Consider the following 14,050-nt stretch of genomic DNA (forward strand, 5'->3'; position numbering starts at 1 on the left):
ATCTTATTTTAACCTGAACTCTCAGATTAAAAAGCTGTTCCAGTGTGACATATAAAAGCATTAATTTCCTTAGAGTGAAAAAATGGAACAGGTTGAAATTTGCTCAGTTTCTTTCCAATATGAATCACTTCAAAGGCTATTAAATGCTGAAAGCTTGGATTACTCTCCTTCTCTGCCCCAGCTGATTTCATAAATCCAGTAAATCCATCAATAAACTGGATATAATAGAATAGCTGCCTTCCTGTCTGGGAAGCACAGGAGCAGGCCCAGGGGCAGGCTGCAGGCATCTTTTTCAACCAGGAACACGTGTGGGGGTCAGGGTGGAATCATTTATGCAGGAAGCACCAAGCCTGGGCTTTGCTCCTCACCCCTCAGTCAGCCTCCTGACTGAGGCTGAGCAGAGCTCATGGCTGGGGCACACCTGGTCCTTTCCCTTTCCCTCAGTTCTTAAATTTATCAAGCCTTTGGATATCCACAAGAATGAAACAAAGGATGCCGATAATAGTAATGCTTTATCAGAGAAAGAAATTCTTTCTAAGGGTAGGGGCTCTCATTTGTCACATTGTCTCCTGCCAGGCTATGGCCTCCTGGACATGCTGGACAACACATCCCACAGTGCTGATCCTACCCGTGCCAGGTCAGGGTGCTGCCTCTCAGTGCCACAGCATTTTGGTGATGAACTGGGAGAACTTGTTCTTTCAGTGTCCCACTCTCCAGAGGGATTTAATGGTGTGTGGCATTTATGTCTAGATGTGAGAGATTATCTGTTATCTCAGTAATTCCTTGCCCTAAGGCCCCCCCTCTTCCTTTTCAATAATCATTGGTTGGAAGGAGTGATGGTCAGTGGGTCCAGGCTTAGTTGTTTGTGGAGAAGGTGTCTCTACTACAGGCTGAGCTTCCTCTAGGAGTGGAAGTCCTTTTGTGCTGTGCTTTTTCCTGCAGACAAGGCTTTAACACTTCAGTGACTGCGTTTTCTTAAAGTATTATCAAAAATAACAAATGGGTGAGAAGGATTACACTGTTTCTTTTCCTGTCTTTCTCCAACTTCCTATAAATATTTTCATTTTACCATTATTTGTAAAAAATGTACAATGCTTTTTCTCTACTTGGAATTGGCTTAGGTCAAGATCTTTGAATTGTCAGTTGCTTTAAGAGGGCATAAGAAGAGATAAGAAACCTTTGTCCAAGGTTTTCAAACTTTCAGGATACTCTTCTTAAGAGAGAACAATATGGTTATTGTTCCAAGGCAATTTATGGATCTGTTTTAGATACTAATATGTTCTTTGATTTGCATTAGCATGGATCAGGAATTACTGTATCAGAAAAACTCATGTTAGGCCCCAGAGTGAAGCTGGAGTGAGCACCAAGTCTGAAGTATTTGAACTGAGAGTTTAGCTGATATAGAACACCATAGCTTAAATTACTTCAGTTATACTGGATTTCTATGTAGAGGCATCCTGAAATTGATGATGATGCCCACCATGGACTAACTTTTCCCTCTGTGTGTTTCAGCTGTTTGCACTGGCTTCTAATATGTTTAGCAACTTCCTTTGACCAGCCACCAGGGCCAGGTCTGGCATGGCAGAGCTGTGAGCAGCATGTGCACAGGCTGGTTCTCCCCAGAGCAGATGTGCTGGCCTCTGCTCTAAGCTCTGCCTCCTGCCACGTTTCCTGTTAATTTGTGGTGACTTTTCCTGGGCAGTGCAGCGTGGCAGTGCTCTAACACTGCGGTGGTTTAGGAGTAAGATGGGCTTGGTGGAACACTCCAGATTCATCTCCCTGGTAACATGAAGACAATCAAAGCTACTTTGTGTTTTTCTCAAATCCCTGTCAAGGGAACGCTCATGAAAATAGATAAGGTATTTCTATTATTATTATATGATTTTCTTTTAGTGTTTTGGCAGTGGCTTGAAATTTGCCATCCACCCACCTTCCCCAGATGGGTGAAAAATATAATTTAAAGCAACTGAATATAAACCAGCTAGGAATAACAGCATAAGCATTGCTGAAGTACAGTGTTTAACAATGTAGTCTGTGAGAATGCTTTTACACTGAACTTCCCATAAATATTAATGTGTCATAATGATATAAAGTGAATGTATTTTCTTGAAATGTGATTTTTCTTGTCAAATGCTTGAAGTAACAGTCCATGAAGGTAAAGTCCTTTTGTCAGACATTAACTTAGGTTTTCCTTGTTGGAACATTCTTATGGGTTGTCTGTGTTCTCCCTAATTTTCATCAGCTGTTCTCTTGGTAAGGTCCAGGCTGGGATCAGAGTCCTCGCTGGTTTGTAACTGGTATACTATACCAGTACCATCTTTTGCTAGATGACATTAATGTCTGTTAAATTCTGCCTGTCTGTGATCATTCCACAGCCACTCCATTTGGGTTTAGTTGGGATGATAGACAATGGGAAATGAGGACTTCCCAAAACAGTGCCATGTGTGATGCAAGTCAGCACCCTTCCCTTGACAAGAAAATGCACTGCTCCCTGAAAGCTTTTAGGGCCAAGAAGATTTCCATAGTTTTCCTGAATTTTATAAAAGGTATGAAAGGATAAAGGCAGAAAATCATCCCTGATCTTCTCAGACAACTGAGCTGTTTATTTTTTTAACCAAAAGTTGTCTTTGGGTTTACAAAAGGGATGCCTTACAACAAAAATAATGCAAAGATGTATTAAACTACTCGTTATGTAGGTGATGTATTGTCATACAAAGGAAATCAGGCCAATAAATCTATTCATTTTCCATTAAATGAATCAATAAATTGGTTTCATGTGTTTAACAGAGTGACAAAAAGAGTTTTAAGGGTATAAACTTGAGGAATTCTTTTTCTTTGCATCTCTTATTATTTTATTCAGAAAATGCCCTTCATAAATATGTATCACTTGAGTGATTTAATGTTATACGTACATTCTGTGTGTGCCAGCTGTGTGGTTATTAGGACAGCCTTGTGTGGTTTTGTTTTGTGTTTTAAGCTGTATTTCCCTTGAGATGGGGGAGCTGAATGCGTGGGGTGTGGGGAGTGACTCATTTTGCCCAGTCAGATGGTGATTAGGGCTTCCACAGCATTTCCATCACAGCGAGATGCTTGTGTCAGATCGTGCAGCTCAGTACTGCATGCAGCATTAAAATTTAAATCAGAGCTGGACCACGCATGGCACAGAGGCTGGAAGGGATGTGGCAGATAACCATCCCTGTCATTGATTTGCCAGCAGCCAGTGACAATGATGTGTTGATTTTACCTTTGAAGTGGATCACAAATGATCTGCTGCCCCATAGAACTGGCAGCAGCCCACACGAAAGCCGTGTCTACATAATGAAATTATCTCTAAAACAGCCAATTAAAAAATCTCTCTCCCAAGAATCCCTTGAGTGATCGTGTTGTCAGTAACTCTTTGTTCACTGCTGTGTACTGCACTCACTGGCTGGAGAGGGAGATTTGATTTTTTATGAATGGTAAATGGGGAGGGACATAATGTCATCAGATCGTGATGTCAGCCCAATGAATGAAATACTTCCTTGATGTATCGCTTCAAGCCCAAGAAGAGGGACACCATCTCAGTTTGGCATCCTGGAATAAATCGCCTTTTGCTGACTAAGTCATCTTTCCCACGTGCCATGAATAATCCATGTAAATTGTGACTTAAATAACCAGGAGTCAAGAAACTCATGGAATAGTGCACGTCTGTTCTCCCGGAGCTGGCGGTGGAACACCCCTTTGCAGGCGCCGCCGATGGGCTCCGGGAGTTGAAGAGCAACTGCTGATCCCTGTTGTTCTCTGCCCAGCCCAATGTTCTGCTTTTGTCTGCAGAATTCTTTGTTGAAGCTGCAAGCCCTGGAAACGGATCTGTGCTCTGCGTTCCTGCCAGCCCAGGAGGAAACCCCCCAGCTGCCGGCACCCAAGGACACAGCCCCTTCTCCAGCCCAGAGCAGCGTGCAAGCCGATGGGGCCAGTTGTGGAGGTAAGCGAGCGTGCCATGATGTGTTCTCATTTGCAATTATAAAATAGCCTTGTGACTTGCACTTTAAAATCAGGCTTGCAGCCCTCTGGGAAACAGTGCAGAGCTAATGCAAAGCACCATTTCCTCCTGCAAACGCCGTGTAACGTAAAAAGGGGTGATACCTGTTAAAAGAATGGAAATTAACGGCTGTAACCCTCCGGTTTCCTGAGAGGGAATTTTCCTTTTCAGAGAGGTTTTAAGAATCCCAATTTTTTTATTTTTAGTTTTAATCTGTTATTTTTCCCCAAGTAAATTTACTCTCTTTGCTTCCTATGTCTGTATTGTGTGAGATCACCTGCCATATCATGTAATTCTATTTTTGTCATTCTTTTTGTCAGAGCAATATCACTTCATTTCTCCTATTATTGATTTTAATTTAATGCATCAGCAGAGAGATAGCGAAGGTGAGTTTTACAGCATGTGGATTTTAATCATTCATGATCCTGTATTATTACCCGGCTGGGCAAACTGTGGTGTGTTATCTCTCCCTCTTCCCTCAATAGAGAAATTAATAGCCCTAAGGCTCAGCACTGTTTTTGTCAATTCATGGCTTGTAGTCACAGGGCTGGCAGAGTCGTGATGCTCAATAGAAGAGGAGTCACAGTTTGTGAAAAATAGGTCAAAGGCAGTATGACTAATGCATCTCACAGACAAGTGACATGAATACACAAATACCTAAATCGTGCACCATGTACGGTTCAAATTAAGGCAGGTGGGTCAGTAATACCTTTGCAATTGTTGTTTCATATCAGGAAAAAAAATCTGGGTTAAGAAGAACTTATTTTAGGAGCTGCTTGCTCAGCATTTTTGGCAAGAAATAACTAAGTTATTTACAAAAAAATTATCATGAATTATAGTGTTCTACTTAAAAAATTCCAAAGTTTGAGGTTGGCACTGAAAAAATCAAGGAACAGTGCATGCAGAAATCAAATTATTATGAAGATGAATGAATCTTAAAATGCTAGATGTTAGATGTCTTTTTTTTTTTTGTTGTTGTTTGTTTGTTTTAAAGAAGATACGTTAGTCCAGCCAGACAAATATCTTAATAGCTCTTGGGCATGGCTATGGAGCCTGGACTGGGGCTAACCTTGATGGGGATCTGAGCAGAGACAGGTCTCATTTGTGTGCTGCACAGGAAAAGACATTCTGCAGCTCACCCAAAATCTGCACTGAATCCTTTCCTTTGTGTCAGGGTGGTGTTTTCCTCCTTTCCCAGTAGTCTGCTGCATTATTTTGCTCAGGTGCTTTCATAGTTCATTGTTAAGATGGTTCCTAATTGTTTCCCCTTAATTATTTTTTGCTGTATTGATTAGATTTTCTTTTCATTTATGCTGGGGGCGACTGCTGCTTCCAATCCCCTCTCTACTCCCATTTCCCCTCTGCAGCCACATGGGGAAATGTTGCATGATGTAGCATTTCTCTTGCACAGTTTCAGAGCATGCTCTGCCACTCCAGCAGTCCAACCTCGTGCTTTAGTTAAAGCTTATCTATTTAATGGGTTTTAATGTGCCTTCATTCCTGTTAACATCTGCTTTGTGGTTTGTGGCATTTTTAGCAACTTGCCATTTTGCACAGAGCTGGTCTTAATTCTGTCTCTTAAACTACTACTGAAATCTTCTGATGTATTGAGCTGTCACATGGCACTACTGGCTATTTGAGCTCCACCTTGGCTGGGAGTCCAGGGATTTGTACCAGGCTGGGAAGAGAGTTTCTAGAGGATGTGACATATATGTTCCATCTTTAATTATCAGCCTTTCCTTAGTAGATCAGGCAAAATAAACATAATCCTTTCATTCACATGACAGTCAACAAATTTTGGCATCATATGTATGAAGAATGAAGACACAACAGTCTAGGAAGATGACAGGGTGCTTCAGGATGCCAATTTTAAGGGGATGAACAGTAACTTATCTCTGAGCAAAGTCAGCAATTTCCAGTTTACTTTTGAATATGTGCAAGCTGAATTAGAGTTGCCAATGTGAGACTGTAAAGAGTTGTGGTGGGTACCTAAGCTAGTTTTTTAAAGGGGTAATTATAGAGAAGTAGGGTGTAATTTCTGTAACTTTGGATATGAGATTGCATCACATAAGTGCTTGCAGCAGTGAGCAGCTGAACAGTAAGTTCTAAATGAGTTTTAAATTAAAAATCCTGATAGAGGCATTCACAGATGTAATGTGTTTAGGACTGAACACACTACATATGAATATTATTTTTTCTATACAAGAGATTTCTGTGTATTATTGTTTCACTTGAAGAATATCACAGGCATAAATACAGACCTGTACCATAGGACTTGTCATATGAAGTCCACCTGCTGAACCATGCTACAGATTGTCAGACACTAGAATTTGGCTTTAATTCCTCTGGTGTTCTCCTGTCAGTGCTAAGCTGCATGGAGTAGATGAGATGGAAGAGATGCTAAGGGGCAAGTCACTTGCTTGAGTAGAGTTTTGGCAAAAATAGAGGCTAAAATTAGACAAGATAGATGAAGATAGATAAAAGTTTGGTCAGTTCATGGGCTACTCTTAGGATAATATTTAGTGTCTTGTTTAGGATATACACAGAACTGAAATCAGGATATGGCCTCAAGTATTAATTCAAAATGAGGTTGGTTAGAAACTTGTCATCACACTGTGATGTCCTACTATTTTAGTAGTTGTGCCACTGAAATAAATGAATGTCTGAATTATTTGCTGACCACTCCAGACCATTCAGTAGTAATTTAATGCACTTCTAATAGAGTTGGAACTAACCCCTTTCTTGGGCCATATATGGCACATTGCAGGAGTATTCAAGCCTTGTGGAACTTGCTGTCAGAAGGCCAAGGAAATGAAAGTGCCTTGGCCTTTGGGAAATATTCCCAAATTATCAGTCATGCAGGTTGTCTCCCTTTTGTTTGCTAGCAGAATAAAAGAACCTCCTTGAACTTTGTGTGATTGCTTTTACACGGAAGCTGCACCAGCCACTACTTGTCCTGTGTATTTATCTTCCAGGAGTGCTTAGTCTTGGACATGTGCATTTCTTCTGTTTCTGAGACTGGGTTGGGCCTATGAAATTGTCTGGTTGTTGATGTGAGGAGCAGCAAATGTCTGTGAGCAAATGGATAAGCAGTGCTACAGGCTGTTTTCTGCAAGAGGAACGTTTTTAGGTCCACAGGAAGTCAGAGTTCAAATGTTGGAAAGTTATTTCCTTCACCTATCAAACACAGACTGGCTGATCTTTTTATCACATCATTTTCCTTTCGCAGTGAGGGCACTGCTACTTAATAACTTATTCCTTGTAATAACAGAACATGAAAAATTGTGCAATTTTTCTTAATCAACCTATTTCCCAGTGATTATGTATTTCTTGAAGTTCAAAGATGGTGAAATTAAAGCAAGGGAAGCCAGGTTCTTCTCACTGACAATACTGCTCTTCAGAAAAAAAACCCAAAACAAAACAACACAGCAACAGATCAAAACCCAACCAAAAAAATGTTACAGAGTAAGGAAAGAGTACTTTCCAAAAAAAGAGAACACTCTTTGTTTGCAGAACACCAATGCTTCCAGCCATTGTCACTGCCTGTTGTCAGTGTCAATGATTCCCCAGGACTGCTCACTGCTCTACCCCTGCTTCTCCCAGGTGCCTTCCTGGGGTCTCTCTCTGGGAGGATTTGAATCTATACATGATTTAGGAGATTTGGGTGTTGCTCTGGTGTCTTGGAGAGCTGATTTTGACCTACAGAATATGAAGTACTTAGAGGAAAGATGCAAGATTAGAATTAATAATCAACCACATTGTCTCATTGTGAAAATGCTTAACATAATTATAATTGATGATACTGGTAAGAGATGATGAGCTTATAAATGCAAGAGTCATGTAACTTCTGCTTGACAGACTAAACCATGATTATACAATATGCACTAGGATTGTTTTGTTGTTTGTAAATCTAAAGCAGTTGGATAGTGTCTGCTAGTGTCCAGTAAAATTATATTTAAGCCATTGTAATTGCTATTTTTAGAGAAATATAGGTTTTTTTTTGGTTTTTTTTTTTTTTTTTTTTTTTTTTTTTTTTTTTTTTTTTTTTTGAAGGGTGCCATTCAGACCTGTTTTTTTGCCACTGTCATAGTGTAGTAATAGGGATTTGCAGTTTTGGTATTTGCTGGGAAGAGGGCAAATAAAAATGTACTACAAAGGTTCATTTCTAATCCTGAAAAAAATACTCAGCATAGGAATGTAATGTCCCATGTGTAAAGCAGAAAATTGAAAGTGAAGGTAAAAGAACTTACCTAAACCTGCCAGTTCTTCTGTGAGTAAACTCATATACAGTTGTTTTTAAGTGTAGATTTAGACTTCCATTGAATAAAAAGATTCTGTGAAATGTATTGGAATTCATGACATATGGCAAATATAATACTGATCAGAATTGACACACATGCTACCTAGAAATGCAAGGTAATAGAGATTAATTAAAAAGCTGTATATATGAACAGGTTTAGAAAAAAAAAGATAATAATGTAGCTGGTGCACAATATACTGTGGAAACTGCTGTAGGGGAATCTGAGTCAGAGCACAAACTTTGATTTTGCAAAGCAAGATAGAAAAAAATTTGGGCAAGAACTTTTATGAGATCATGGAGTATAATCTGCATTAAATCCCAATCATCTGATAGCAAAAATATTGATTAGGTTAAATCATCCATATCCATTTCAACTACTGAGGGTGAGGAAGAAGATTCAGTATTGAGTATTCCCTTCAATGTACACAGGTAGAGTACTGGAAGATTAACCCCTGATGTTCCCTAGGTAGGCCCTGTAAGGTGCCATTATTTTTCATGCTACCCATAAACAGAACCAGTGGGATGAGAGTAATCAATTCCTACTTTTTCTGGCTTGACCATCACTATAAAACAAATTTTACTTTTTAAGGGACCTGTGGTGAGGTTTGCATTTACAGTCCAACACATAGTTAACACAGTGCCACAAACATAACTCCTCCAATGAGCAGCCACTGCCCATGACCTTGAGTAAATAAATTGAATGCTCTTGGTGGTGGTTGTTATTTTCATATCTTGTGCTCTTCGAGCCAAGGGTATGTTACTGTTAGCCAACAAAATCCTGCAGGATGCTGCAAGCAGCCCTGGAGGTTCTTAGCACCAGGACATATTATATTTCTGACCTTCCTTTCTCTTCACCAAGAGAGTATATGATAAGTAACAAAATTAAACTTATTGTGGGCACTCACCGTTTTCTTCAGGAAAGTGGCTTTCAAAAGCAAATAGATCTATGAAAATACAAGTAATGCTTTTATTCTGGGAAACTCTCCATCTTTTCTTCAGAGTTTATAAATACACCCATCCACCTCCTCCTGTGGAACTCAAAAATTATTTATATGAAGCCAGTAGCCGTACTTCTATTTTCTCATCCTCAGTGCTGTGTCCACCATGCATGCAACACTTTGCTGATCTCTTTGCTGTTCACTTAAGCTTAGAATGCTTTTGTAAAGACAACTTTTTATTGACCTTGGCATCTCAACCCCATGTGAGTGACCCTCAGTCCCCACTGATTTATACTTTCTTCCTAGAGCCTGTGCCAGCCCACAGGGACTGGCAGAATGACATGGAGAGCAGCCCACAGGAACATCACTCCCTAGGGACCAGCCGACTGCTGTATCACATCACAGATGGAGACAATCCTCTCTTGTCACCACGCTGCTCTATCTTCAGCCAAAGCCAGAGGTTTAATCTAGACACTGAGTCTGCCCCTTCTCCACCAAGTGCTCAACCTTTCATGATGTAAGAAAATCTATTTTAATTCTTATGTATTTTAAGACTTTTTCTGCAATTCACAACCTTTGACTCTTCATGTTTTTTTCTTTCACTTGTTGCTATGTCATAAAAAGCAGATGTTTGTATTGTGGCATATTTTGAAATTAATAATTTGCAACACCAGAAATAGGAACTAGTGTTTTGTCAGTCATAATAGTGTACAATGTATTTTTGAAGTCTTTGTTAATCATAGTTAGCAAGGGCAGTTCTAAATGTTAGTAGTTAAAATGATGAGTGAATACAAGATAGACAGGGCTCTCTAGGTATCATACTAAAAAATTCAGCTGTAATTGAGCTGTAGCTTGAGTCACTGATGAGGGGTGACAGTGACATAAAGCATATGAACAGTGCATGTATGTGATTTCCAGAAACCAAGCTGTGAGTTTCAGAGAGGAATCAAATTTAAAAGCTTATATAGAGAGCTTTAGCTTCAGCTGCATATGGATAATAATCAGCTCTATTGACTCATAACTGTAAATAATCAGAAACTAAACTGTCTTCAAAGTGATAATGTTTATTTCCAGTAAAGAAAATCTCCCTGAGCTTACTTTTACAAATCACGTCACCACAATCTCCTGTTATACTTGCAAGATTTGTGAATAAAGGTGTGGGTGTTAAATGTAAATACCAGATCAGGCTTTTGCCTACTAGATTAATTTTTTGAAATATATTCAGAAATCCCACGATTAATTAAAAAAAAAGAGAGAATGAAAGGCAGATGGTGAACCCATTAGAATACTCTAAGGGTGCCTTCAAGCAAAAGTAATTATTTTATGCTTACTTTGTAAAACTAAGCTGTCTCTATCCAGTGGAAGAATAGAATAGCCATGACTTCTGAAATGCTAAGGGTTAAGTGTGCCTGAAAATGCAGGGTCCATTTTAGCCAGCTCTTAGATCCCACAAGTCTGATTTTGGCTTTTGCAGGCCAAGAAGTTCTTCTAGGTGTAGCTGTGAAGACTGCAAAGAACCACAGACAGTAACACAGCTTACCAAACATCTTCAGAGCCTCAAGAGAAAAATTAGGAAGTATGAAGAAAAGTTTGAGCAAGAAAAAAAATACCTGGTAAGACAATAATTGAAAAGGTAAACACTCCAAGAGGGAGGCAAGGATCCCAGTGTATTTAAACTTACTCAAAACAATGTGAGTTTGGGTATTTCTGGTAAAATGAAATAGGGAAAACTTCAATGAATAGCTTTTCAGCATATTCCTGTGTATGCAGTAGTTCTGAGACTCTACATTTTCTTTGGACTACCTTTGTTGCAAAATATTCATCTTTGAGAAGTGTGAATCATTGAAATATGGATGACAGGCTGTGAAATAAAATGGTACAAAAGGTAAAAAGCTACTTATTTGCTTTGTAGGGAATAATTTGCCTGGAAGTTTGTTCTGCTCTGCAGATCCCTTCATTCAGGCAGACTCCTATGATCCTCCAAAGCCTGGGGCTCTGTAGAAGCTGATGGCAAAAACCAGAGAAATAAAATTTGTGGGGGTTTGAGGTCAGTGGTGAGTGCTGTGCTGGAAATTGTGCAGTATAAGAAACCAAACCATACCTGATGCTAAGGAGGTATACAGCATGAAATAGGGAAGTTTGTGACATTTTCTTTGTGTGACTAGTTTGTGACTATATTCAAATAAAGCAAATTATATATTACTTTTTAATCCTGTTAATGGCCAAAACCTTAAAGTTATGCACCATTTGGCTCTGCGGTCATCATATGCTCCTAGGAGCACAATTTCATGCCTAAACAACCCTCACACTATGGCCAGAAAAGAAAGTATTTCAGAAGCTTTATTTTGCAAAACTCTTTTGCAATTTTATATATCTGAATTTTGAAGATTCAGTGTAAGTTCACTTTAATTTGCAGGCAATTTCTAAATGCAAAAGAACCTCTGATCTACAAAGCCTTTGTTGTTTGTTTCTTTTGAAATCACTCCTGCACAGAATTTTTCATTTGATTAATTAAGCAGGTCAGTTTTAATTCTAAAAATGCTGTTTCCCAAGAGAATCCCTGTCTTAAAGTAAGAGCTTATTCCTGCAAAGGACAGAGAGCTTCAGTTACCATCCTGGAAATCACTAAGGAACTTGACTAAAATTAGGTATTTGTTCAATCCTTTTGAAGTCCCTCAAGTTATTTATCCAATTAGTCAGAGACTGAAACATTCATTGCTGTGCTTTTTGGGATCAGAGACATAACACTCAGATCCTTGTGGCACTGTGTCACAATGGGGAGAGATAAGCCATGAGAAATTAATGCCATGATCAAGCCAGATGCTCTGCATGACTCTGATAGAGTGCAGTCAGAACCACGGACATTTTGTAGCACACTGGGGGTGGGGAGGGTTTTATCTGTTTGATCCTTTCACTGTCAGTTCCTTCTCTTTCTTTACATTCTTTACATTTTCCTTTGCATTCAGCCTTCTCATGGTGACAAGACTTCCAATCCTGAAGTTCTGAAGTGGATGAATGCTCTGGCCAAAGGTCGGAAGCAGCTTAAAGGTACATCATAGCATGTTGTGTCCCTTTGCTGCTGCAGCTTTTGGAAGTAGGGGTGTACCTGGAACATTTTAGTGTCAGTTTTCTAACCTCACTGCTCTGCTTATTTTTCACAGTGTGTGGCAATAAGACTCCCAATGGCAAGAAAGATGTTATGTGATATGACTTGCCTTGATTCCTGAAAGCAGGGATTAAAGTGAGCCAGTTCAACCTTCATACCAAGGCCAGAAAGGGAAGGGGAAAAAGCCTTCGTCTCTCCCTCGTCACTATAAACATTCATGCAAAAGGCAATGCTGTACTTTTATGAGGGTCTAAAACACAGAAGTTAAAAGTTTCCTTGTAATAGCACAAATGTAGGTGCAAATGTTTCTTTAGGACTGAGGATACACATCTCTAAGGATTTCATTTATTTTGATCATAAAACCAGATCTTTCCTTAATAATAAATTTAGCCTTGAGGGTCAGGTTTTGCCCTTGACTGTCTGCATACCACTCCATTAACATCTGTGGCTGTATCAGATGCTTTCCCTAAGGGAGTCTGTAGCCAAGACTGATTGATTTTTTTGAAGGCTATTTATAATTTATCTAAATCTTTTTTTTTCCCTGTTATAAATGAATTCTCACTACTAAATAAATTGTAGTATTATCTTTCATCTCTATTCTGGATATAGTTATAGACAATGTGATTGTGGTAAATAAAGAATTGGAAACTTATCTTTAAGTAAATTTCTTCTGGAAATTCTCCCTTGAGTACTATCTTGTATGACTGCTAGATGATGATGATTACTATTATTATTTCCCCTTGAACTCTGTGTTGCAAATCCAGGAAGGGCAAATGCAAAGAAATGGCCAATGTACATGGTTACTTTTCTGAAAATTGTATCTCTGACTCAACCACTCAACCTCCTATCCACAGGGTCTAGGCTTCATAGATCAGCCTCACCTTCACATCCCAAATACCTCAATCCTGTGACAACCCTTGATTTTTGTTATCCTGAAAAATGGCACTGCTTTTAAATGAAACCAGATTCATGAAGTTCACATACCAAGTACAAGTGAAATGGGAAACACCCAAATGTTTGTAGATTCCTCTTCAAGTTTGCAAGGCTTGTCTATCCTTTCCAGCTCTATGGGTTTACTAAAAATTACTGGTTCTCCCCACAAAGCTGGCCTATATCCTCAGACTGTCACAGCTAAAAAAGTATATTACTGTTTCTGCATGGATTTCAACAAATTTAATACAGTTGGAGACATCAATCTCCTGCCTTGCCCAAGGTCCTTCACCAGAAAGGCGTATACTTGGAACAAAATCTGGTTTTATGGGAGTTAATTCAGATTTTAATTCAATTTCCTTGTTGCTCTGTACAGGTCCCTGGAGCTCCAGGGGCTTTGGCTTGGTGTCAAGTTAATAGAGTCACATGCTTTATCACATCCAGGCAGGCTGCTGACTGGGAAGCTGCTGTCTTCTGCTGGGTGCTCAGGTGCTCTTCTGCCAAGGGAAGTCATTTAAGAAAGTGGTTGTTTCTCCTTGTGAGGACCACTTGAGCAGCTGGGTTGGCATGGCAGGGTGGCCTTTGGAAGGGAGAGAGACAGTTTAAATTGCTCTAGGAAGGAAAAGATGTTACACGTTAGAGTGAAGCAGAACTATTTTCCTATGTGCCTGTGGTATCATAATAATTGTATGCAAGAAGTAGGAAAGTTCTGTTTTTTTTTTTTTTCCTAGTAGTGTCAGAGGAAACTCCTTTGA

At 39.4% G+C, this 14,050-nt stretch overlaps 1 protein-coding gene across 1 annotated transcript in view; it reads left to right on the forward strand.

Moving 5' to 3' along the window:
- Positions 1-14,050, forward strand: part of FAM13C (family with sequence similarity 13 member C) — a 114,157-nt gene that overhangs the window by 87,727 nt on the left and 12,380 nt on the right. The window contains exons 12-16 of the mRNA XM_021535095.3: positions 3,814-3,964; positions 4,342-4,407; positions 9,566-9,776; positions 10,734-10,872; positions 12,226-12,307. Of these exons, the coding sequence (XP_021390770.3) occupies positions 3,814-3,964; positions 4,342-4,407; positions 9,566-9,776; positions 10,734-10,872; positions 12,226-12,307 (649 nt within the window). The remainder of the gene's footprint in view (positions 1-3,813; positions 3,965-4,341; positions 4,408-9,565; positions 9,777-10,733; positions 10,873-12,225; positions 12,308-14,050) is intronic.

This window comes from Lonchura striata, chromosome 7 (genome assembly GCF_046129695.1).
Source record: "Lonchura striata isolate bLonStr1 chromosome 7, bLonStr1.mat, whole genome shotgun sequence".
Classification (NCBI taxonomy): domain Eukaryota; kingdom Metazoa; phylum Chordata; class Aves; order Passeriformes; family Estrildidae; genus Lonchura; species Lonchura striata.